Source organism: Battus philenor, unplaced genomic scaffold (genome assembly GCF_028537555.1).
Source record: "Battus philenor isolate CCGP_79_NKW_IND1 unplaced genomic scaffold, ilBatPhil1.0.hap1 SCAF_12, whole genome shotgun sequence".
In the NCBI taxonomy this organism is placed as follows: domain Eukaryota; kingdom Metazoa; phylum Arthropoda; class Insecta; order Lepidoptera; family Papilionidae; genus Battus; species Battus philenor.
In genome coordinates, this window is record NW_027181674.1 from 2,225,247 (window position 1) to 2,251,539 (window position 26,293).

Consider the following 26,293-nt stretch of genomic DNA (forward strand, 5'->3'; position numbering starts at 1 on the left):
TCTTTGAGATAAAAATAAAACTTCGTATGTATGTTAAGTGTATGTATCGATAATTAAAAGTTACGTAATCGTCTTAGGATTTTCGGATTTAAACATTGCTCTTATACTGTTTATGTAATTTTAACTTGGATCACATAACACTTGTCGTGTGTTGAGATTTGGTAAATTTAGATAAAGAGTCTTGATACATATATTCATTCATAAAACTAGATTAAGGCAAGGATAATTTAGGCCTTAAAAGGTCATATAGTGAAGAAGTATTGTTGCGAAGTTATGCAATAACTGATTTGGTATCTGAAGGTTTAACAAGGAATACAATTGTTTATAGTTCGCCGAGTAGAGCCTATAATTTGCCTCATTTTTGATACTGTAGAAATTTTCCAAACATTGTGTAATCTTGAATATTTACGTTTTAGTTGTGATCTTATATTTAAGAGCGTTTGTAGATTTAGATCCAACTGTGATATACCATTTGTATGATCAATTCCTGTAATGATTTATAATAAATGAAACATTTTGGGATTGATTTTGAGACTTTTATTTCATTTTAATATTAACATCGCAGCCAATCGTTGGAACGTAGGAGACCTTACAAAAATATTGTATTTACATTACCATCATTCATATCTAATTGTTTATAATTCTAATTAACATTATAATCTTAATATATTTAAATTGGCAATAGAGTTCGAATTTCAAAATCCGATTTTATATCCTAAAACATACATCAGTCCCTTCAATCTATTCTTTGGAAAAACCATATGTTTTAGGTTAATTGTAATTTAGATTACGAATAAGATTTTAACTTTCATTTTATATTTATACGGAAGCTGTATGCCAATTAGATATAAATGATTTCCTAAGCATGTTCAATACTAAGATGAAAATCACAGTACAATAACATTTTCTACAATATACAATTCATTCATATTGTGAAGGCACGAGAAATTGTCTGATGTGTACATATTAACGCTTGTTACATTATACAAAAAATAGGGTACTTTACATTCGTACTAATTACTTAATAATAGAATTGCAATATCTAAGAGTACACTTATAGCTTAAAGTAAAGCTGTTTCGTTTGTTTTTCTATAGTTAATTAACATGGCAGTCTTCATTTTATATCATACAAGGCACTATAATATACAGTCTAATATAATAAGTCCGAATGAAGACAATATTTACATTTACCGTAAAAATCGGTAATAAGCGCTTACAAATCACTTTGAGCATATTCAGGCAGTAAGTGTTACAAATAACATGCACAAAATGACATATACAAACAAACTATTCCGATCAGATCGGCGATTAATAAATATTACTATAGTTATGAATACTTATAGGCAAAACAGTCGATACAGTAGATATGTACAATACATTTAAAAATATTATTGTCTAATTTCATATTCTCATAGTTGAATGCGGAGGTTTTCTATTTCCAGGAGCAGGTGGTAACCCTGGTCCTACCAATGGAGACATTGAAGGAGATCTCGTTGCAAGAGGAGATAGAGATGGAGAAAACGACGGAGACATGGCTGCAGCAGCAGAGAATGCGCCAGGAACATCGTGACTTATAGGCGACCTGGGTAACAAATGCTGCGGCTGCCGGCAAGATAATGATGGTGCTGGACAGCTTCTGGGTGCGACTGTCGTTAACAAAGGTGGCGGCACACTTTTCCCACCTGATATAGAAGTCCCTTTACTTTTAGCACTGGATGCGCCACTGTTGCCACTTTGAAGCGATACTGCATCGTCCTTCAAATGGGCTATTTCGGAAAACACATGAGCTAATGGCTGATACCTGGGTCCCCAATCAAGCAGATAGTCCCAATTGTAACTACCTGTTAATTCTTCTTCAGAATGGACAATAGAGCTCAGACTTCCTGTCATAGATGGTCCAGCAGTGGGTACTGCAGTGTTCTCACCTGGAGCACTGGGAAACGCTCCTAAAGCCATGGCTCTATCTACAGCTGCACTTGCTTCATCCGCACTACTTGCCCTTTCACTACCCGTAACTTCGTTTAATTTTGCATAAATAAGGTTTGTAATATCATTTTCATGAGCGCCGTCTTCATCAAAAATATGCATCGAGTCTATAGGTCCATGATGTAACATCGTATCTTTATTTCCAACATTTTCCGAACATCTCCTTGATGATGTTGATGCTCCACCACCAGTACCTGTTTCTACTATACCTAGCCTTGCCAGGTATTCTTGGGTATTGTGCACAGATACATCAGAGAGATTATCATCATCTACTCCATTAGGCTGTCTGTGCATACCTGATTCTCTTTGTAAGGGTCCTTCATTGATCATCCTAATTTCCTCGTCCTCACCATCCTCTCCATCTTCGGCTGATCCCCGTCCACTTGAGCCAGATTGATCAGATCCTGAAAGTTCAGAGGTGGTTGCTGCGCCAGAATTAGAACTCGCTGTGTGTGGACCATATGGAGGAATTTCATCGTACTTGGGTGGAGCAAACTGATTAGCTGAATTCACTGGCCCTGTATTTCTTATTGGGATTGTATCAAATCCACTGGGGTCAACGTAACTATTTGTCGCACCTACACCTTCGGAACTAAGTCCTGGCTTGTTTACTTTTTTATGTCTTTTGTTTTTCATGTGGAGAAACAAGAATGCGGCAGCAAATATAATTATTATAAATATAAATGCAATTAGCAAACCTAATGCCCAATCAGAAAGACCGCTGCTTTGCGCTATAGATGTATCGTTCACCAGATTCGTATTATCAGAAATTACTGCTAATGGATCTAGCAATATTTCCACTGCAGTTTTATTTGTTAACGATCCTTGTCTTCCAGAACTAGCGGTAACGACCAAACTTATTGACTTGTCAGATCCAAATAAACTTTGCACTGAATCAACTTTCTTCTTTAAAATTATGACACCCGTAGTTCTATTTATTTTGAAGTATGAATGCGATGTTGACAACTGGTAAACTATACGACCATCAATACCTTTATCTTTGTCTGTGGCAGTTGCTTGGCCGATCACATAACCTATAGGCAGCGAACCCGATTTTGGAACTCCAAAGTTATAGGTTTTCTGTGTAAATTGTGGATAGAACTCATCTCGGCTTTCCACGTCAATTCTCACTTTTACTACTGAATTTTTGCCACCCAAATCTGAAGCTTTAATGGAAAATTCATATTTATTTCTCTGCTCATAATCAAAAACTGCGTTAGAATTCACCAATCCCGTGAAAGAATCTATTTGAAACATTTTCCATGAATCATCGTTTCTGTTAAAATTTGATGGACTGGGAACGATTGAATAATTAAGTTTTCCATATTTTCCTTTATCTAAATCAGTGGCTCTCGCAGTAAATATAGAAGTTCCGACTCTTTCATTTTCACCAATTGATTCAAAGTATTCGGAAACGGGAAATGTAGGAGCGTTGTCATTTTCGTCAAGTACATCCACTTCAATATATGCAGAATTGCATAAACACGGAACACCCTGATCGCACGCAACTATTACTAATTTGAACTTAGGGTTGCCAGTATCATGATCAAGTGTTTTATTCACAGTAAGAATTCCGGTGATTGGATGTATGTAGAACAGTTTTTCGTCGTCTCCGGACGTGATATTATATAAAATTGCGGAATTAGGCGTACCGAACAGATCTGCATCGGTCGCCGATACTTGACTGAGTGTGTGTCCAATCTTAACACTTTCACTAACAGATATATCAAAATCGGTAAGAGAAAATACCGGAGCATTATCATTTGCATCTGCTACTGTTACAAATATTGTGATAGACGTTTTGTTCTGATTATATGATAAAACTTTTCCTTGTTCGACAGCGGCCAACCCCAACACATAAGATTCTTGCACTTCTCTGTCAAGTCTGTTTACCAAAATTAGCGCACCTTCCATGGTAACATCAAAGGCGTCTCCTTCATTTCCAGATATAATGTGAAAGTCAAGATTGTATTTTTTAAGAACATCATTCACGCTGCCGATTTGGAGTAATGACGATCCTTTTTCAGTGTCTTCATTTACAGTAATTCTGAAATTAAACAAAACATGGTTGCATTATTGCGCATTCATTTAATATATTAATAAAACTTTGCTTATAGGAAAAGTGACAAAAAATATATCGAAAGCGCTATGATATCTATATACACAGAGTCAGTAAGATCATAAGTGTCAAAAAGTAATCACTCTGAAAAAAAATTCTTATTTGTAGCTTCTGAGAGTACAAATCTGAAGTAATAAATAGTAAATAATCCAGTTTGATTTGAACTAATCCTTCGTTACGTAATTTATTATGTCTGAAACCATTGATTTATAAATAGGGTAAACCATGTACTACAAATTGATAGTTAAAAAGGATTCAAGGTGTGAATATAATAGAGATTTTACATCTAGAGACAATAATTCATGAGATATTTTCATTTATTTTCATTTATAGTCTTAAAAAATTAAATTTAATATGCTTGTTCCTTACGCCGAGTAGAGCTCAATTAAGAAACTCCACCCACAAGAGGAGTCAAGGAGGCGTTTATTAAGTTTTTAATTAAGGTCTCTCACCCGTTTCGTACGACGTCACCGTACTTATATGATGAATTTTAATGAAAATTACCTGTATGTGTCCTGTCCAATGAAGGGTTTAATTTCAGATGAAGCGCCTGTACTTATTCTCACAGATGCAACCGTACTTCTGTTGGGTTTCCCTCGATCTGTTGCTAATACTGCAAGCTGGATATCTCGTTGGTTGCTTGGCAGAGCGCTGTAGTTGACAAACATTACCCCCGTAACTGCGTCTATGTAGTAGCCTTCATTGGGTTGTAGAAATGAGTAAGAAACTTGGCCATTTTCGTCGCTGTCTTTATCCGTTGCGCTAACTTTGCCGATCTCAAGAGTGCCAGAGCCTTCTGAAAATTACATTTATTAATTATTAGTCGTGACATTATTACTTAAAAATATTGATGTATATGTACAGTACCCGGTAATAAATATTGCACATCGACCGTAATCCACTACCGATGTGACGTTTTGTCAGTCGTATTTCGTGCGAGAGAGATAACGCTCTACGAAGCCGAAATTAGCCGATTGTCTCTTTCTAAACGTCGATGTGCAATATTTATCGCCGGGTACTGTAAGTAATTTTGAGGTCATGGCGTATCACTAACCACCCAACACAATAATTATTGAATCTAAGATCACTATTGTAAATATATTATTATGCTACAGGACACTTAATTTAGTTTTCGTAATGAAACATGGTTAGTTTTTAATGAAAAAAATGTTTGAAGTGAAATAACAAATTATCTAAACAAATTCATTTCTAAGCAAAGATAAAGTAATAAAACATTAATTCAAGTAATAGTTATCAACTAACCTGGTAGTACTTTGTTGTATGAAATTTCATCAAAAACGGGACTGTTGTCATTAACGTCCGTGACCTTGATTGTTAACGTCGTCCTCGCCAAGTGCTCAGTATCGGAAGCCGTGATGTTTACTTCATATTGTTTTTTTGCCTCGAAGTCTAAAGGCTTATTGAGTACAATCTTTCCACTATATCTGTCTATTGAAAACGTATTGTCCCCTTGAACAATGGAGTACTTAAGGGCAGGATATGTGTCAACGTCATTTGCAGTAACAGATGTCAATATCGATCCGACTTCCGCTCCTGTAAAAATAAAGAAAAAAAATCAGCATGAATAAATTCGGCTCAAGAAACTCTCTCGTTTGACTGCCACTTTAAAGATTCGCAAAATAAAATGCTCTAAAACAAAACCACCGTCGCAGTACAATGATATAAAAACAAAGAAACAAAAAGAAAGCGACCGCAAACCGTTCGCTGGGGAGGCACCGCTAAACCATACACTCGAAAAAAATGTAATACCGTCCAATAAATATTGATTCTAAAGGAGACCCTTTTATTTAATCTCGGCGCTGGAATCGCGAAGTCGCAATGTAAGCCAGTCGCAGAGTCGGGAATACAAATTATGTAAAATGCCTCCCTCTTTGTAAGATGCTTTTTGTTCTACCAATTTATTTCGCAAAGCTATCGGCCGCCCTACACCAATTTAAAAGGGAATACGTAAATGGTAGCAAAAATGCGTAAAACAAACGTACCTTCTGATACTGAGATGACGTTAGGTGGCGGGAACGTCGGCTGGTTGTCGTTTACATCGACCACATTAATTTTAAGCGTCGCAGTGCCGGTCATTTGCGGATCACCTTCGTCTGTTGCAATAACGGTTAATTTATACATGTCTCGGATTTCTCGGTCGAGAACAATGTTCGTTTTAACCGACCCCGAGAACGCAGGTTCGATTATAAATGCATTATCGTGGTTTCCATCCACAATGTGATACAAAATTCTCGCGTTTGCTCCCCGATCATCGTCTTTTGCAGCAAGTTGTACGACAAATTCGCCTTTCGTATTTCCTTCAAGTACATTTGCAATGTATTGTTGTTGCGTAAATCTGGGAGGATGATCATTTTGATCTACTAAATTGATAATAACGTCACAATATGCGTATAAATTTGTTGATCCTTCTGTTCGTGCAACCACCACAAGCTGACGAGTTGGACCTGGATAGGTTTCGTAATCCAAATTTGCTGAATTGTTCACTCTTATAACACCTGTATTGGAGTCTATTTCAAAAGCGTATTGATCGTTTCCATTTCCGAATTCATAGATTATCCTTTGACGCCTTCCATCGCTTCTTAATGCTGTCACTTGTAACACTTCTTTGCCATATGCCGGGTTTTCTTCTATTGTTACGTTATATGTAGTATTTTGAAAGTTTAAAGTGGGTGACTGATCATTAAAATCGCCGACTCGAATTTCTATAAGTCCTATCGAGCTCTGTGGAGGATTTCCTTTGTCCTTGGCTATTACACGCAAGTGAATGAATTTTCCATTTTCACTTGCTAAGCTTTGTGTTGCTGTTAACACTCCTGTTGTTGGATTAATTCTAAATCGATGATTTGCTGTATCCAAGAGTTCGAAAAGAATTTCTGCGTTTGTACCTATATCGTTATCAGTGGCAGAAACACGGAGTAAACTTTGACCGGGCGGTGTTAATGTGGCCATTTGTTCTCTAAATGGATATTTAGTAAAAACTGGCTTATTGTCGTTCACGTCACTTATAGTAATCTCAACAGAAACTCTTTGAGAGCGAGCTATGTATCTCCCTTGGTCCGTGGCAACAGCTTCAAAATGGTATACGCTTATCTTTTCTCTATCAAAATATCTGTGAAAAATTAAATATTAATAATTATTAAATTGCTTTAAGTTGTAATTTTAAATGTTGGTTTTTTTTTTCAATTAAATTTTACTTACCCCGTGGTAAAAATGACTCCTGTTTTATTATCAATTCTAAATAATCCTTGACTTTCGTTAGCTAACGAATAAACTATACGCTTGTTAAAACCCAAATCGGCATCTGTTGCCCTCACTTTAATAATAGATGTATCAATAGGTGCATCTTCAGGTATAGCGGCTGAATAATGACCAGTATCAAAAACGGGATCGTTATCATTCTGATCTTCAACGAGAATAGTAATGTTGCACGAACCCTGTAACGCAACTGGAGAACCATGGTCATAAGCAGCAATCGTTAAATCATACTTTGATTGTGTTTCACGGTCTAATGTTTTTGCTGTCAATTTTCCGGAAGTTGAATCAATTGAGAATTTATTTCCATTATTACCCGAAATTATACTATAAGTGATAACTCCATTTGCACCAATATCTTTGTCTGTAGCAGCAACTGTGTGAATGACTTCTGGTTCATTATTCTCAGGTACGGCTAAAGGATAGCAAGATCCACTTTTGAATGTCGGAGGATTATCGTTTACATCTAAAATGCTTATAGACACCGTGGTTACGTCAAAATTTGTCGTTGATTGAAATGTACTGGCATCTGTTACGTAGACAGGGAAAATGTATTGATCTGCTTCTTCTCTATCTATTTTGGTTTTCACTGTAACCGTACCGAGACGTTCGTCTATTAAAAATTTATCCTCAGCTAATCCGGGTGGGATCATATAAGTAAGATTCCCTGCAAATAATATACGATTAATATAAACCACAACATCTTACAAATCATGACATTAAATAATATATAAGTAATAATTTGAATAACTTACCAATATTGCCTCGAGACGATTTAGCACTTAGTCTAGTTACAAAGCTACCAGGTCGAATATCTTCACTTATATTTGCTCTGTACAAGGAATCTGTAAACCTTGGTGGTATGTTTGTAGAAGCTTGTAAGTTCAAAAGTAATGTCATGTGACTTTGTCTGGGAAAGGGACTACCATGATCAGATGCAGTAAGATTTAATTTATATTGTCCAGGGCGTACTTTAGTTGTATCCAATGCAAATTTCTTTGATAATGTTAACTTTCCAGCATCATAATCTATCGAAAAATATGCGTGATCGTTTCCACTAGATATGTAATATGAAATTTTGCCATTATCTCCAGAGTCGGCATCTACAGCTAATGCTTGATATAACGTTCCAGACAATGTATTCAGAGTTACGGAGACTTTATTTTTAGATACAAAAGTAGGAATATTATCATTAGCGTCCGTTACTGAAACATGAACAGTAGCTAGCGTAGCTAATCTTTCAGATATGTTTGGTGCCAAATCAGTTGCTTCAACCACTAACCAATAATCTCTTATTTCCTCAAAGTCTAATGGTGAGGTAAGCGTTAAAGTTCCAGTTAAAGGATCTAAACTAAACACATTTTTGGCAATTGGTAAAGAAGAAACGATACGAAAATTTAATTCTCCATTGGGACCAGCGTCTGCATCTCTTGCGGTAAAGTTATATACAATCATACCGACAGGAGTAATCTCAGATACTTCTATGCTAATAGGATCTTGAGACCACTGTGGTACATTATCATTGACATCGATTATCTCTATTTTAACAGTGACCGCACTGCTTTGTGGGTTATTTGTTGCCGATGTATCTAAAGCTCTTACTTCAAGTCTATATTCGTCTTGAATTTCTCTGTCCAACTGTCTTGCTACAACTAGAGATCCAGTCCGACGATCTATTTCAAAAGTGCCCGGTGCATGGTCTGATGTTAATGGCATTAAAAGGTAAGATATCTGTCTCTCTTCCTCATTGTTTATCGAATTGTCTTGTATATCGCTATCACAACATGCAACTGTTCCAACGATGTGACCGATTTTAGCATTTTCTTTGACCTGTTAAATTATATTAATTGTTAATAGTGTTTATGGTATTGCGTGTATGTATCAATTAAATTTATTTTGTAGTTATAAATAAAACTTACCTTAAAGGATAAACTTGAGCTTGTAAAAGTAGGTCTATTGTCATTCAAATCAAGAACCTCTACCTTCAATTGTCTAACTGTTTGTCTTGGTGGTTGGCCGCCGTCCGTTGCTGCCACTGTCAATCTGTATATTGATCTTTCTTCATGATCTAGAACTGTAAATAAATGGTCGATGTTATTTTCGTTATTTTTTTAATTTATTTCTAACTAATCTGTTTTATCTGTTATCTGTATAATTAATATTACCTGTACTTGTTTTAATGACTCCAGAATTAGCATCTATAACAAAAACACCATATCCGTCCATATCTCTTTCATTCAAGATGGAATATGTAACGGACGCATTAATCCCATTATCTTTATCTATTGCTTTCACTCTGGCTACTTCTGCTCCTGGCTGTTGTTCTTCTCTTACACTTATAACATCTTCTCTAGGATCTATGATTTCTGGTGAATTATCATTTACATCGGTAACTTTTATAACTATAGGAACTCTATTTGACCTGGGCAGATTTCCCAAGTCTCTAGCCTCGGCGAAAACAGAATAAGATGATTTGAATTCTCTGTCTAACACCTCTCTAGTAGTTATTATACCTGAAACAATAAAATATACATATGAGACTGTAACAGAAGTACATAAAAGAGATAAGTCTAATCTCACGTCGTCATAAAATGTTTTCAGTGAATGAAATTTTAACAAGAACGATTAAAAACGATAAATATTTCAAATATATTTACGAAAAATTACGCAATTAAACTTTGTAAAGTAAATTGAATTTGCATCGTTTGAAAAAAAAAGTAAATAATTGTTGCATTGCAATGATTTGCAAGTTTTAATTTGAATTTTCTTAGTACAAAAAATAACAAATATTTGTGATATATTTTTTTAGTTTAACTACAGAACTCTGTGAAATAATTTGTTATTATTCTATAATTTAACACTGTATAAGCATTATATTTTTAAACAAAAATTTCGAAAAGCGTTTTTCTCTATTATAGTTTAACGCGAAAAGATTTTTGACCGTAAATGTTATCATCTATTGTAAATATAATTATTTGACTGCAGTCGTTAAAATGCGCAATGGCCCTGACAATTTTAAAACTATTACAGAAAGTTTCGAGACTAAAATTATATATTCAAAAAGAGGATCGCCCTCGGCAGAACGTCTATGATTATCGAACGGAGGACTCCGTATCGGGAACATAAAACTCGTGATGACAGAACAGGAAAGGACAACGGCGTGATTTGATCGAATCGCTTCAACGTAAATCGATCCTTAACCGACGTTGATATAGCCGATATTTCCGTAGATCGAGATAAAGCTGTCGAGAGATAATAAGATGTGGCAGAGGGCTCCGTAATGAGCGATTTGAAACGGCCGCCAAAAAAAAAAAAAATATCCGTCGATATTTTTCGACGCACCAGCATAACGTATATCCCAGCGAATGCGAAGTAAGAAAATGCCTTACACATCTGGAAAGAGATATTTATGCCGAAACAAGGGTAGCCGAACGAGAAGCAAAATAAATCACTGGTACGTTATTCGCATTGACTTTTATTTTATCTTCAATAACTTATACCATTGCATTTCATTGACAATTCTTATATGTAATTAGTGTAATTTACAATCAATGCATTGGATATATTTTACGAGCATAATTCATTTTGGTAGGTTTTTAAAATAAAAAAGATATGCGTCAATGTAAAGTTGTATGGGAATAGTCGCTGAGGTACACTTGTAACGTATGAGCATTAAATAGTCGACGACAGTATCTTGGCCAGCCGTGGTTCGTAATAAAACATGGAAGAGAATAGCGAGGTCTCTACACGGCAATATTTTAATAATAGTTAATGGCGGGTCAAGGCGCATGCGCGTGCGACGACGTTCATAACTCGAAATTGACGCATATAAATCCATTGCCTCCTGTTGCGGCTATACATCCAGCTTCGTATTCTTTTTCGAAATTTATGCCAATAATAACACATGATAAATTAAGTATCCTATTTACTTAACATTAATTATTTAGTTTATCATTACGTATTTTATATAATCTAATTTGATTTACTTTTGTAATGTTAAAGTACAGTCTTTATATCGATCGTATTATATATATTTTTTATTGAATTTTATGTACTCGTAGATAAATATATAATCTGTGGAACTTCGTTCCGTCTGACAATCAATATGCATATCTTTGATATTCGAAGTAACACAAAAACATTTAACAATTTTTTACATGGAATTATGTTTTAACTAATGTTTTTTTTTTTTAAATATCATTGTTGAATATTCCGGACGAATACAAAAACAAATACAATGGGCTTATTTAAATTGATCACAACTTTATTTATATTTTGACAGATTAAGTATATTTTTTACGAAATTGTTTTGCCTATAAAAAATTTTTTCAGTTCTTTTTTTATTTTACAGTTTCTTTTATCTTCTTTCTCTCTTTAACATTTGTTCTATTACATTTTTCATTTATCTCTATTCGTGACCTTCCATCCTATCCTCAGTCACTACAGTTTAGGTCTATTTTATTGTTACAAGATAGCATACATTACAATGAATTAAATGAATTATTGTTGTTAAATGCAAAAAAAATAGATCTACTAAACGAATAGAATATATATTATGTTAGTACGACTAGTAATTCTAATAGAATTTCAACACCTGAGTTTTAAACTCTTAAGTTTTATGTCCGACACTTGCTCGATTCAATCGTATACAGTTGTCACTAAGAATGATTTACGCATATCGACTGCAATCTATAGTAAATCTTTAAAAGATTCACTAACTAGCTCGCGAGGCGTTTATATACCAAATTGAGTTAAAAGATTGACCATTCATCAGTCACTTAGGGTGGCAATAACATGGGCTCTCAACCACCTCTCTCCAACTTTGTGAACAACCATACGTAGGTAAAACAAATTTGATCATACAGTATCGTGAATGGCTTCGAAATAAAAATTCAATCTAAATTTTATAAGTGATAATCCTATGATTAATAATAAAAATATTTATTTTTTGTGATATCAAAAAGTTCCTACGTATAGACCAAATGTATTTATGTTTTAGCTTATTTGTGTTTCTGTACTTATTAAACCTAAAACGCAAGTCGGACACGAATTCTAGTTTTAAGTAAAAATTTTTTTTAAAAAAAAATAATTGGCCATTTTTATTTTAAAAAGCATGGATTTAAAAAGTTATTAATTTGATTATAAATATTGGTGAAAAAAAAATAAAAGATCCATTAAATCCATTGTATTTAAGAGTTAAACCCCAAAAGCAATGATAGATAGCGATACCCATGGGAATATAAGAGCAAACACCCTCTTAACACTGCTCCCTTTTCCTTTAGATTGTTCAGGTATTAATACTCAGACGTGTTTACACAATCGGTTTGTTTAGTTGACGAGTCTTAAGCCACGACACACTTTGGGTTTTAGCTTTCAAAAGTGCCGGCAGGGCAAACATTGCGCTGAGAGGCTGGGCGCTGTTCGGCGGAATAGTTCTTCGGCTAATCAAACATTAGGAAGGACCCTTGGCACGTTTGTGTTACGGTACCGCATTGTTTTAAGAGAAAATCGCAACAGCATTTGCTTTTATTTATCCTGATTTCATCTAATATGTTTTATAACCTAATTACCTTACTTTTAATGCAAGCTGTGATAAAAATATCTAACTTTCGGTTCAAAACATCTAGTTGAATAAAGATTTATCGTTTCATTATTTTTAATAGTAAACAGCACGTGTATAGTTTCATCTAGGTGGCTTTTAGCTTAATTTTCTAGAGGCGACATATTTGAAGACTCCTATGGATTATGGAATCCTAGTATCTCGGGGTAAGTTCAATCTGGCCAACCTAATCTAAACTGGCTTACCTAAGTTTTCAAGAATAGCAAGACTAAGTACTCTAGAAAACATTATTATAAATTTTTGTATTGAGGGAATTTCTAAAATTGTTTTAAAAAAGTTAAAATTAACGAGCTTAGAAACTTGTTGTAGTCTTAGAAATATTTTCACTATGTTTTTCATTATACAATATAATTTTACCCTTTACAACTGTAAATATTCCCGACATGTATTTTCGTGTTTATGGTAACTATTTTTTACAAAAATACTTTTCACATATTGTTTTTACTTAATGTCACCATACACCTCTACCCTAAGACTTCAGATCTTGCACTACCTCATTTACAGTATTTTTCTAAATTTCCTACTTACTATTTCGAATCACCTAACTCTAGCTCTATGATATTTTATATAGATTTTTAATTTTAATGTTGTTGCTTATGTTAAAATATCAATAAGAATATTCTTACTCACCAGAATCTGGATTAACGACAAAACTGGTGTTCGAAGGGAAGAGGTTATACCTCACAATGGCATTATCACCCAAGTCTGTATCTGTAGCTGATATCATTCCTACATAAGCACCTGCTTTGAGATTTTCTTCAACTTGAAATTCATAAGCCGCTTGTGTGAAAACTGGATCATTATCATTAGCGTCAATTACGTTGACGATTAGACTTGCGCTAGCTGACAATGGTGGAATACCGTTGTCAGTTGCAATGATAATCATCTTATGTTTCGCTGTCGTTTCTCTATCAAGTTGTTTGGCGAGGTAAACCCAACCGGTTGTTAGTTGGACGTTAAAATGCTCTTCGTTGGTATTATTCTCTGATACTATTTTATAAGTAATCCGTGCGTTATTTCCCGTGTCTTTATCGATGGCCTGAATTTCCAATATCTGCAAAAAAATAAGGTTTTAATGTCAAGTATTTTTCTGTCTTACAAAAATTACAGATTCATTTATGTTCTATACGTATACGTATATGCATTGACACAACCTTCTATGTATTTTATATAGTAATATCTATAACAAGTACTAATATACTATTATAATTTGAATGTAATTTGAGAGCTTATAAAAAATGACAAAAATTGTTTAAGTATAATTTTGTGCATGTGAGTATATTAATGGGATATTTTTAAAGGTACAGTTCTGATAGATTATAATCAGTGATTCACTGTTTTTGTATATAATTATTGTTTATGTAGATATATATTGCATAGGTACCTAAAAATATTTAGGAAGTTTTGTTACACAGCAAAGACTGCATAAGTAGCTAAATAGCAAATCATAGATTTATGCTTTTGAAAATAAATTGCCTCATGCTCTGAACTACAATTTTTTTTTCAGACTATTTGTAAAATATGGAGCTCTTTATTTTATTAATATTTGTTCACCAATGAAGTCAGAAACATTTCTTTATACACAAACAGTTATTGAAATAAGTTTAACTGCAGCAGTAGGTTACAGAATCTAGCTCAGCTATTTTATCTAATGTTATGAAGCAGGTCTGTTGCATATATTCTAAATAAAGAGGATCATAGGCATCACATAAATAGTTTATTTAAGTCAGCCTTAAAGATATATATAGAAAATAGAATATAGAATACTCCTTTCCAAATTTACCCAAAATTCTTCATCATTGAATAGGCCTAAAATGTTTGGTGATATTTGATAGTACATTACTTACCTTTGTTTTTACAGCTTCAGATTCTAGAACATTGGCGCTATACGTATCATGTTCAAAGACAGGTGCATTATCATTGATATCTTGTACATCGACTACTAGAGTTAAATTTGCACTTAGAGATTGAGTTCCTCCGTCTTTCGCAGCAATGATTAATGTGTGCCTTACTAGATTTTCATAGTCCAGAGTCCTGTAAAAGATGTTTTTAAAATAAATATTTATCTATTGGTGGTTACGATATGAATTGATTTGATTGCCGGTTGGGTCTTAAAGTACTAAAGTGGAGATCATAAAGTAGACAGAAGACTTTGTTAGGGTCTGCTGATCTAATTAGAACTTGGGGGGAAGGGATATGTCCCTGAAGTTCCTATGACACGTGTAACATTTGATACATACCTGAGTAATGTAACTAATCCGTGTTGTGGATTAACTGCAAATGTATTAGGTGGACCAGTTGCAGAAAGTAGACTGTAAGTGATTTCACCATTTTTCCCATCATCTTCATCTGTGGCTCTCGCTGCGTATACTACGGAACCGATTGGCGCTGATTCCGCAACTGAAACCCTGACGGAGGAAGTACCGAATTCTGGAGCATTATCGTTAACATCCTCTAACGTTATCTGGACCTGCAGAAATTAAAAGTTTAACATTATTTTCAATTAAGAATAATTAAAATTAAAAATAAAACGCAATAATCAAAGCACGTGTTTAATATATCTAATAGACAAAAAATACTATCGATTTTGTTTTATAAAGACTTAATGTGATGGTCGACTCAGAAGAAACAAAATATAAATTGTTATTACATAGTATAAAGTACGTAATTTACATAAATGTATATATATACACCAATTAATAAACACTATGACATAAATATCTGTAGTTTGCACCATATAGACATAAGTATATATTTTAATTAACAAAGTAAAAAAAACTTAGGTTCATAGATACTGACCTGAGTTTGATCATAGCTGGCAGGGTTACTATTAGCTGCACGAACGTTCAACAGATATGATGATGTTATCTCCCGGTCTAGTTGTGAAGCTGTTCTGATGGCTCCCGTGTGAGGTTCAATGCTGAAGTGGTGATCAGGGTCGCCGGAAACTATGCTATATCGAACGAGCTGCTTGCCTAGAGAAAGATAGTTTTTTTTTTAAAAATTGTGTCATTTGTTCATACATTTCGATCTTAATAGTGACTATTTATAATGTCTCTGAAACCATAATGTTTAGAAGTTAGACTTTTTTTGGATTATTTTTTAAGTAAAGATCGAGTTAAGAATGGATTATTTGAAATTCCATCCGAAAGAGAGATTGAGAAAGCTCTTATTGGTATAAAACCTGACTAGAACGTTTTGGTCATGATAAAAATTGTCAAGAATGGATTTGTATTTTAGAATACAATCTAACAATATAATTAGAAATAATTTAGTATAAAGGCTTACTATTGTAACTTAGTAAAGTTATTTAAATAGAAAATTTTTACATTATATTTCGTTATGTCATGTATTATTCTCCGTGGTAATCTATCAGTCGTAGCCATGTATGTACAGATTAGTTAAGATTTAATGCGTAAATTTCTAGTCGTAATTGTCTAAAAGTTTCAAAAGTTATATTCGGCAACGAAACCGCGTTATTTCTATCAAATTTTAATTGGCACTTCCCGCGACCATCCGGGCAAGTCAGTCGTCGGCCATTTTTTTTCGGTTCGTCCGCTTTTTGCGGCGCAAGTTTTTTCGCCGGTCCGTTTTGGGCAGATCGGTTGACGGTAGGAGATTGATATACTGACTTATTCACCGACGTTCTCGGCAGTCCCTGTCTGTGTAACAGGTCCTATTCCCCCGCCCCTTGCCTCGTCGCCCCGATGTCCTTTTGTCTCTCCTCTTTATATAACCGACGTTGTCTTATTTTCGGAGATTTTACGGGGCCCGCCTTTAATGCTGTGATCGCTGTTTGTTTTCGCTTTGAAATATTTCGGTGTTCTTTTGTGTGTCGCCACGCTTGATTCTCGGTGAAATCTCAAATATTGCTTTATAATGTTATTTATTCTTTATATCTTTCTTCTATGTAACCATCGCATTTGTATAATAAATAATGCTTCACTTACAAGATAATAACCCAATATACCAAAATAGTCACATAAAACGATGGGATTTTGTTTTTACGTGTTTAAAGTTTAATTTATAATATTGTTCATCTGATTTGATAGATAATATAACTAAATTATGCTCCCTTATAATTTTAATTTACTTATTTAAACAAAAATGCACCGTAAAATTCTAACGATGTATTTAGATTTAATTACCAAACTTTACCAGAGTTTATGTACATTAAATAAATACAAAACTACTTATGATAATTATAAATAAACTGTTAAATGTTACAAAAGAATAATTAAATTTTATTTAAAATTACTGTGGCATCACAGAGGAATTTTGGGAATGACTAAAAATAGTTAAATAGTGGCAGACCCGCGGTAGAAGATTAGACTTCCTCGATGATTTCCGGGACACATTCCTATATAATTAATTGTTGTGCATTAAGGATTGCCACTGCTCACAAATAAATTTCCAGAGGATGGACAGCTGCGTCCTCTGCATACCATAATACCACACTGTGAACGACAACCTTCTTGCCACGCATGGCATTTGGTTGGCCTATGAATAGTAGACAGCTATAGACCAAAACGACTCAGAAAAGCGCTCTAGATTTCTTTTCAAGATTCAAGTGTCCTCTTAATCGTCTAGTTGAAACATATAAATCAGTAGTTATATTAAGGCTTTTCCTGGAGGCTTGTCAACTTTTAGGTTAGAATATTTAAACGTTTTTACTTTACGTGTTTAAATTTGATTTGATATATTACTTATAGCATTATAGCAGTTGATACAGATTGATTTATTTGATTTGGTATGTTAATTTTTGTTTATTCATTTCTTTAAATTATTATTTATATATATATTTTGTTAAGAATTTATCCTGTATCTTTAATTTCGGAAATAAATATATGTAGTATTATTTGAAGTATACGTGATAGTTTGAAATTTTATTTCGTTCACTTTTCACTTTTTTTATAATCACATTTATATTACTAGCTATCCCGTACTTGCTTTGCGTGACCAGTACTGCCTTTAATTGTTAATTTATAAAATCTATTATTGATAATATTTAACATGTCAAAAAATACTTTAAGCGAGATTCATACCTATAAGCGCTATGTTACACAGGAATTTTCGGGAATAGAAGCCCTATCAACTTCCCTTGCGAATGGAATTTTGTAAAATTCTTTCTTAGCTGCATTTCACTTGGTATAAAAAATACTACAATTAAATTTCAAGTCTCTAAACTTCATAGTTACAAAGATATTGTGATGAGTCAGTGTACAAATGGAAATCTTTTACATAAAATACATTTATATACGTAGATTATAATTATGTCGAAATAATTGTTAGCTGTATTCATTAATAATGATGGTTTTCATATCTTCGGTTTAAATTTTTGATTTTTTTTTATCAGTTAATAATATACAGTTGGATGTAATTACATAAAAAATAACAAAGGCTTACGATAATACGAAGGCTATCTAGAAAATTCCTTGCAGTATGCACGGAAGAGTTTATCTTGGTGTTCATTGTATCATTATAGAGTTGATGCGGATTTGAGAGCATCACAGGGCGGTTCGATCTCAGCTCATTAAGTCCAACCAGTGGCTTACCCGTTCGACGTCATTACGAAAATTTATTCGCACTCGACTCTCTAAATTGAAATCATTAATGCCTTTGTCGATTATCTGACTCACGCGGGAACACCGGGCCTCAATTAAGACTTGTAAAGATCTCCCATGTGAATTGTTACGATCTTCGATTTCAGTTAAATGAATTAATTATCAACCGCCTCGATTATCTCCGGCCTTTAAATGCCATTCGAAATGGACCTGGGAAAGTCAGGCTATCTAGAATCTAGGATCGAAATGAAATCTTTTAAGAACTATATCTAGAGGCCAGTTCATTCTGTACCGAAGTTTAATTATACGGAGATAAATAAGGAGCAAAGGTTAATTTGAACTGGATTGTTATTAATGGAGGGTATTACGACAGATATTGATATAAAGCTATATCAATATGATCGAAATGTTTGTCAAAATTGTGTTATTAATAACTCATAACAAATTTAATGAAATAGTTCCGCCATTTTGTAAAAAAAATGGACGTAGATTGTCGTGTCGAAAATCGCACGTACATAATTATTTATTATTCCTTCCACCTCTGTTCTAAGGAATAAATATATATATGTATATAGATATGTATAGAGACAAAGAAACTGTGATGATAAAAAAATCGACGTTTTTACTAGTTATTGTAGCGGTAATTTCAGTTCGACATTATGTTCATGTTAGAAGTTTGTAAAAAATAAAACATTTTATAATCCTATTAGAAGAATCTGAAGGCTTCACAATATAATCTTAATACAGACGATAGTATATTAATAATATATTTATGATTTAGAATTAAAAAACTAATTTAAAAATCTAGTAGTTCTAATTTTGAAAAATCGTCCTTTTACTTTATTATCTTTATGACGTTGAGTGTCCAATTTTATTTCGTAAATTTTCCCTTGGTACATGCTTAGCTAAAGACGTAATTACATAACTGGTCGACTAACCATCGCCAACAATGCAATGCGTTTTATACATAAATTGTGTAAACAATTTCGTTTCCAACTTCCAAATAACGCAGAGTAAAAAGCTTTAAAATAATTGCGGTTCGGGGGTCTCAAAAAAGAAGTCTAGAAGGGCACCGACAAAAACTGTCGTTGCGATGAAGGTTTGTTGACCTCCATTGGATTTATTCGGCCGGTTGCCAGTCCGGGCGTATCCTTGGATTTCTCGGGATTCGAATTTCAAATTTTCAGCCGCGGATACAAGAAAGCGTGAACCAGATCTTGATTTTTGAACGTCGCAAAATAATAAACCGGGATTTTAAATTTAATAATCGACTAGTTCTGTGTAGATAATAAATTATTGACTGCGTGTGGTCTGAATTAGTAAGTGAGGTTCAATAATATTATTAAATTAAAGTTTGATTAGAAACACACCTACTGTAACGTAACTAGCGCGTTGTGTAACTGTTCTCGTATTTCAAACGTACTGATTCATTGCTTACCCACAAATAGCGTCGGGGCCGGTACAAAGTCTTTAACGTTGCACATAAATGTTACGGATTTATTTAGGATCACTAATAAATTCCACCATTGCAATTAATCGACACGTAAATATCGATTAATATAATCGATTATATGTAAGAGTACATAAGATAGATTTGTACATATATACCGACTCATCTCTGTATCTATGGAATGATAAGGTTTAGGGATTTGATATTTGGTAGAAATATTTTTTTCATCGAGTAGAGTTTAGTTAAAAACGGATTTCACGGAATGCCAATCTCAAAGTTGGAGTTTATTAAAAATGCATATTTTCAAATTATATCTTTTATAAGTATATATATGTCAAAAATTGCTAAGAGTAGGCAACGCAGGCCACACGAAGAGAATAGTGGAAATAGTGGGTGGTAGAAGATAGTGGGAAAACTAGTAATGATGTACAATAATTTTAAAGTAAAGTTATATATCTTTGATATAGTTTTTCTAGATTTAACCCGTACTGTAAAGGTAATGTCTCTTTGATCGTCATCCTCATTTCACCCGTCGCCCACAGCTGGACATAGACTTGCATCTAGTGTTTTTCGACTTTAAGAAGATCGGTTGTTCAATTTTTGGTCGTTTACACTGCGCTTACTGGTACACGACCCCCAGTTTAGCGAATATCTGCAAAGTAGTCGAGGGAGAGAAGTACCAATTTTTAGATGCGCCGCCCTCCATAACTTCGATGGCAGCCAAAAACCAAATCGTCTGGAAAGGTTAGGAAACGGGAAGTATTTTACTGTAAAAGGAGTGTGGAAAGGCCGAGAAGTAATATGCGCATAGTTCAAGCGCGTCTTTACTTTTAAGATTCTTTCTCTCTTATGGGATTGGGAAGTTATCCCTTGCTGGTAACGAATGTAAGCGAAATTGCAAGTGATGATATCAGTTGGTGGAAGTTCGATGTAATATTGCCTTAGCAATGGCTTGTTTATCTTAATAAATTTATTAGTGTCTTCTGCAAGAGGTAAGTATGGTCTCATAGAGCCTATTTGTTCGGAAGTAGTAGTTCTATAGAAACTAAAATCAGATTAAACCACCCCATAATAGAATAATAACCTTGAAGGTAAGAGAGCTTCAAACACGCCCCGATGTGTGAAGAGTCCATAAAATAAACTTAGATGTATTTTTGTGATAATTTTTATAATATTCTTAATGTAGCCATAAAGTTATTCATTCGTAAGTTTTATTATTACTTTAAAATAATTTTTGTTTAATTAACTTGTTAATGGGATTTCTTATAGCAAAATTTATATTATTGTGGTGTAATTTATTATTATAAAATTTAAAACTACAAAATGTTCCTAAAGAGATATCTTCAGAGTTATCTATGTCAAAATCTCTTAGTTTAAATAAATTAAGTATATGCGTAGAAAATTACGTAAAAGGTTTCAAAGGCATCGCGGCGCGGAAAACTTGTCGAATTTATGATGCGAGTTCAAATGCAAGACATTCGTCTAAACGTACATTAAATGATATATTTTTTTTAATTAATGAATGTTTATCTCCGGGCGAATAGCTCATAAATCCGTTGGGGGCGTGCGTTTGAACATTGGGCTTAAATATTATTGTGCTCTTTCTAATTAAGCCCGCGATTGGTTGGACTGACTAATTTTAAAACGTAAGTCATAAGATTTCAGCGTATTATGTATAATTTGTAAACATTTTATATTGTAATATACACAGTAAATTTATAGCTTATTCATCAGATAAAAAAACTAAAGCTTTCATTCCTGCAATCACTCTGTTTATAGTGATTTCTCTGAAATTACTAACATTATTTTTTTCTATAAGTATGCAACAGGCTTTCATATTTTGACAGTAAATACTCTGCAGGGACATATATTAAACAATAATTTATTTTAATATATTAATATGAATCTCCGTTTTAAATTATTTCCAAGACCATTGCATATAAAACCACATATTAATCGACACCCCATTTATGTTTTTAAACATATAACCAATAATCACCAATATAACTATTTATTACCTAATATTTTAATTTATTTAATAAATAAACTCTTAAGTATTAAGTATGAATTTTAGATATTTTAGACGTTTAAAGAAATTTAATATGATTAGTATTAACTGAATTTGTGTAATTAAAAATGTACAGGATGTTTAAATTATAAAACCTTAATAATATCAATCAAACTTTGTTAAGAATTGATAATTATTATAAGTGTTGCATAGGCACTACCATGCCTATTGTCTGTGCCTTATAAGCATTTATTTTTATTTTTATGTTCTAGAGTTATTAATAGCACTGGGTGGATCACATCGATGTGCAAAAGTCGCGATTCGCTTCTCGAGCGGTGACCACAAGTCAGTAGATGCGGCCTGGGTACCCCCCCCCCACTACATAGATTAATGACATAGTCAAGGTAGCGTCGATCTTCGGAACTCTATCGACTGAAAAAAAGAAAGAAGAAGCCATGATTCCGAACTACTTCTATGTAACATTAATTGACTCATGCAGTTGTGTTGAAAATCGCTTACCGCCCATACCTTGTACTACACAATACAGATACATTCCCTTTTAAATTTCAAATCGGCATTTTCCTATTGCAAAGAGATATGATTTGCAACATTGCCCTTTTTATTACCGCCTCACTTATGTACCGGCTGAAAATTTATTTATTAAATAAAACAGTACGAACTAAAACCACTTAGATTTACTTAAAGAAAGATTTATACTAAACAGCAAGTGTTTTATTACAATAAATTACCAACAAGACGACAGCAACTCCTTCCGGTGGGTACAGGAATTGTCATATATGTTAGATAACAGTGAATTATAGTCGAAGCTTTTAGATAAGATAACGCAGAAGCCTTCTCCATAGTTTAGAGCTAAGTATTAACTATTAAAAATTACAATTAATTTAAAAAAAAGTTTATTTCTGTGTTCTATTTTCTTTGACTTTAATTATATTGAGTTAAATATGGGGTATATATAATTTTTTTTTTATTTTCATCCGATATGTGCCTACTGTCATTCATAGGCCTCCAAAAGATATCTATGGAGGATATACTATAATCGCTGGTCAGGTGGTTTGGAGATCGTAGTGTGGTATTATGGTATACAGAAGACGCCGCTTCTTTTTGTTCCCCTATCTTAAATATATGACTCTTCAAAAGTTATTTTTCTGTATCTTCTATTATTCTCTACATTGTCTGGTATAAAAAGAACGCAGTTGCCAAACTTCTGGAACTTTTAAGCAGTGGAAATCCTGTATAATTAATCCACAGTGTGACTTATATAACATTGCATTCCGGGAATCGAACTCGTGATCTACCGCTGGACATAAATAATAATCTGTACTTTTTAGACTTGTTTTGTGGATGCCGTATGTAAAGAAAATACTTGGGTTGAGATTGATATCCGTGATAAACCAGTATATGCTAGAACTAGTAGTAGACATAAGAAGTTAACTGCTCAACACAGGTCTCCCTGAGACGTAAACTAAGTTGGGATTTTTTTATTCTTAAAAACATTAACAATTTTTATCACTTATCAGGTTGTATCATATATATGTGCAGCTGTACTTGAATTTCAAATATACATTTATTTCAAATTATAATTATTTTTTTATTATTAAATCGATGTTATTAATATTTTATAATTAATTTGTTACACATATATATATTCATCGTACTTATATCTTAGTTTTATTTCACACTTTGTGACATGAAAGTGTTTTTTTAAAACTTTCTAAATCAAAAGTGGACTAAGTTACTCATTGTTACATCAGCTACCTACCAGTATGTCTCGTCGAAATCGGTCCAGCAGTTTAAGAGATTAGCCGTAACAAACAGACAGACAAAAAATTTTAAAAACGTAATTTTGATATATGTACCGTATATATTCATAAGCATGTAGTTATAAGCGGTTATTTTGATATAGCAAACAGACATTCCTAATATATTTGTATGTATATATATTGAACAAAACGAATAAAAATAACATAGGCATTTCTTGGTCGATCCGACGTTAAAAATTCTAGAATTTTCGATGCTGCATTTTAAGCGGAGAAAAGGAGGTTTGATATTTACACGTAAAATTAATATTCCATGTTTGAAAATGATGATGATTCCAGTTGGGAGGTAAATGGAGACGGTACAGACATCAACGGTGTGGTCCATTTCAAAGCGAAACAATATATAATGCGTACGAACTATGAATCTTGGCCCGTAGCGGTCTCAACAATGGCGCTGCGATAGCGGAATTCTCACAGACAAGTGCCTCGATGTGCTATAACGGTGGAGTTTGCAATTCAGTGATTTAGAGAGCGGCAGCTTGCAACAGAATAAACGTGAAGCAGTACGAAACAGCCGCCTGTTACACTGTCAACGCCTACTATCTCTTTTTTTTTAATTTTCAATTTAAAATTCGAACCTCTGCTTTCGTCATACCAATCGCGGACTACCCAAATACATGCACTGATACACGGAATTCTTGACTCAAGATGAGGATTTTTCAATTTTATATATGCTGAATTATACTTCATCACACTTCATCATGATCATCATTTAAGCTGTAGAATACCTATCTAGAAGCGGTCTGTATCCAGACACATGTCCTGTATATATAAGCGGAAACAAAATTAATGTTAACCAATAAATAATATATTAGGGGAACCGGAAAATAATGTCGTTTCTGTTGAAATATTATAAAGAAAAACCAATTGATTTTTACCACTCCAGCATTGTTCTTGTATATAAGATGGCAAAAGGTTGTTGATAACAAAGGTGAATATATTTTGAATAAAATTAAAAACTTGATAAAAATGTAGTCGTGTGAATTTAACTTAATAAAGCGACATTATTTACCGTTTCCCCTAATATACATAATAACAAGGAATAGGTCTCTTAAATAAAAACTATCATGAATTTTCTATAAATACATATATGTACATATATACAAAATTAACACAGTTTAAATTTAGAATATATAAAAGAAATAATTCTTGAATGAAACTAGAGATCAGTTTGGACGTGTTGTCTTATTCAAGAAGATTTAAACTCCATATACACATGTGTACAAATATATATGTATATATACAAATATTTTACACGCATGCGCACATTAAACGCGTCGACGATCGAGCCGACCTTGCATCTATTTGTCGCACATTTACCACCTGACCGGATAAATTATAAGGCTAATTTAATAACGAGACGCGAGTTTTAATGCAAACGACTTGAATGATTTTGTATTTAACGATTTTACGACGTTGATGTGCATAATTTTTAGATCGTATTCGATATTTAAAGTTCTATGCTATTTTTAAAATTTTAATTCTAGAAGATTTCAAATTTGTTGTCAGCTGTAACTTTTTTAGTGGTCTTTACTATCGAATGATATATTTACTCAACAATCCAAAATATTTATGAAACTATCAATATGCGTATTTTCTTCTACATCTTCATTTCAGCCGATGAATGCCCATTGCAAGGCATAAACCTATTCCAAAGATCGATACCAAGACTGGTCCTGCGCTGCCTGGGTCCTCCTAGTGGGGGCCTATTCACGCTGCGTCTATCTATTCGTTGTCGCTACTCGAGAACCATTCGGCCATCGGTCGCACGAGCGATTTACCTCACCAACTGCCATTTCAGACGAGCAATTATTATACGTAAGCAAAGGACCAATAATTAGCCACTTTCGCACATGCAGTGGTAGTCGTGCAACAAAGTGCACCGCCCACCAGCCCGGTGATAAATGCGTATGCGGCAAACAATGCGAATTACATAACTGCTACCGTCACAGAGTCTCTTTATTTGGCACTAATCGGTGTAACATAACTCCTGAAGATGCCCCGTGAAGGGGTGAAACACGTGTTAAGTGATTTGACGGTGTAATTCGCATTATGCATGTGCATTGCCGCATACGCATTTATCAGCGGGCTGGCGGGCGGTGCACTTTGTTGCACGACTACCACTGCATGTGCGAAGAAAATTGCTAAATATTGGTTCTTTTCTTACTTAGGGACTTCCGCAAGGTAACGCCTGATTCCATTAAACAATTATTCTACATCGGTGGTCTTCGTACTTCTACGGATCTCATTATTTATGATTCGATCTCGCAGCGAAATGTGCATATTCCCATCCATAGCTCTTTGGGTGACACTGAGCTTTCCTATAAGGCTTAATATTAATATTAGGCTACTTATTGTCATTTAATCTTGAGTACTTTGTACAAATAGATGCGTGCGGTGTAATAGAAGGCGAAATAGAATAAATATTAGTGGAA

At 33.7% G+C, this 26,293-nt stretch overlaps 1 protein-coding gene across 1 annotated transcript in view; it reads right to left on the reverse strand.

Moving 5' to 3' along the window:
• Window positions 1-1,170: 1,170 nt before the first annotated feature.
• The window catches only part of ds (dachsous cadherin-related 1), a 394,913-nt gene continuing 369,790 nt past the window's right edge, over window positions 1,171-26,293 (reverse strand). The window contains exons 5-16 of the mRNA XM_068776750.1: window positions 15,798-15,973; window positions 15,239-15,468; window positions 14,846-15,032; window positions 13,629-14,052; window positions 9,544-9,891; window positions 9,298-9,452; window positions 8,134-9,208; window positions 7,325-8,045; window positions 6,109-7,235; window positions 5,369-5,659; window positions 4,610-4,901; window positions 1,171-4,033 (exon numbers count right to left, since the gene is read on the reverse strand). Coding sequence (XP_068632851.1) covers window positions 1,402-4,033; window positions 4,610-4,901; window positions 5,369-5,659; window positions 6,109-7,235; window positions 7,325-8,045; window positions 8,134-9,208; window positions 9,298-9,452; window positions 9,544-9,891; window positions 13,629-14,052; window positions 14,846-15,032; window positions 15,239-15,468; window positions 15,798-15,973 — 7,658 coding nt within the window. The 3' untranslated portion in view covers window positions 1,171-1,401. The remainder of the gene's footprint in view (window positions 4,034-4,609; window positions 4,902-5,368; window positions 5,660-6,108; window positions 7,236-7,324; window positions 8,046-8,133; window positions 9,209-9,297; window positions 9,453-9,543; window positions 9,892-13,628; window positions 14,053-14,845; window positions 15,033-15,238; window positions 15,469-15,797; window positions 15,974-26,293) is intronic.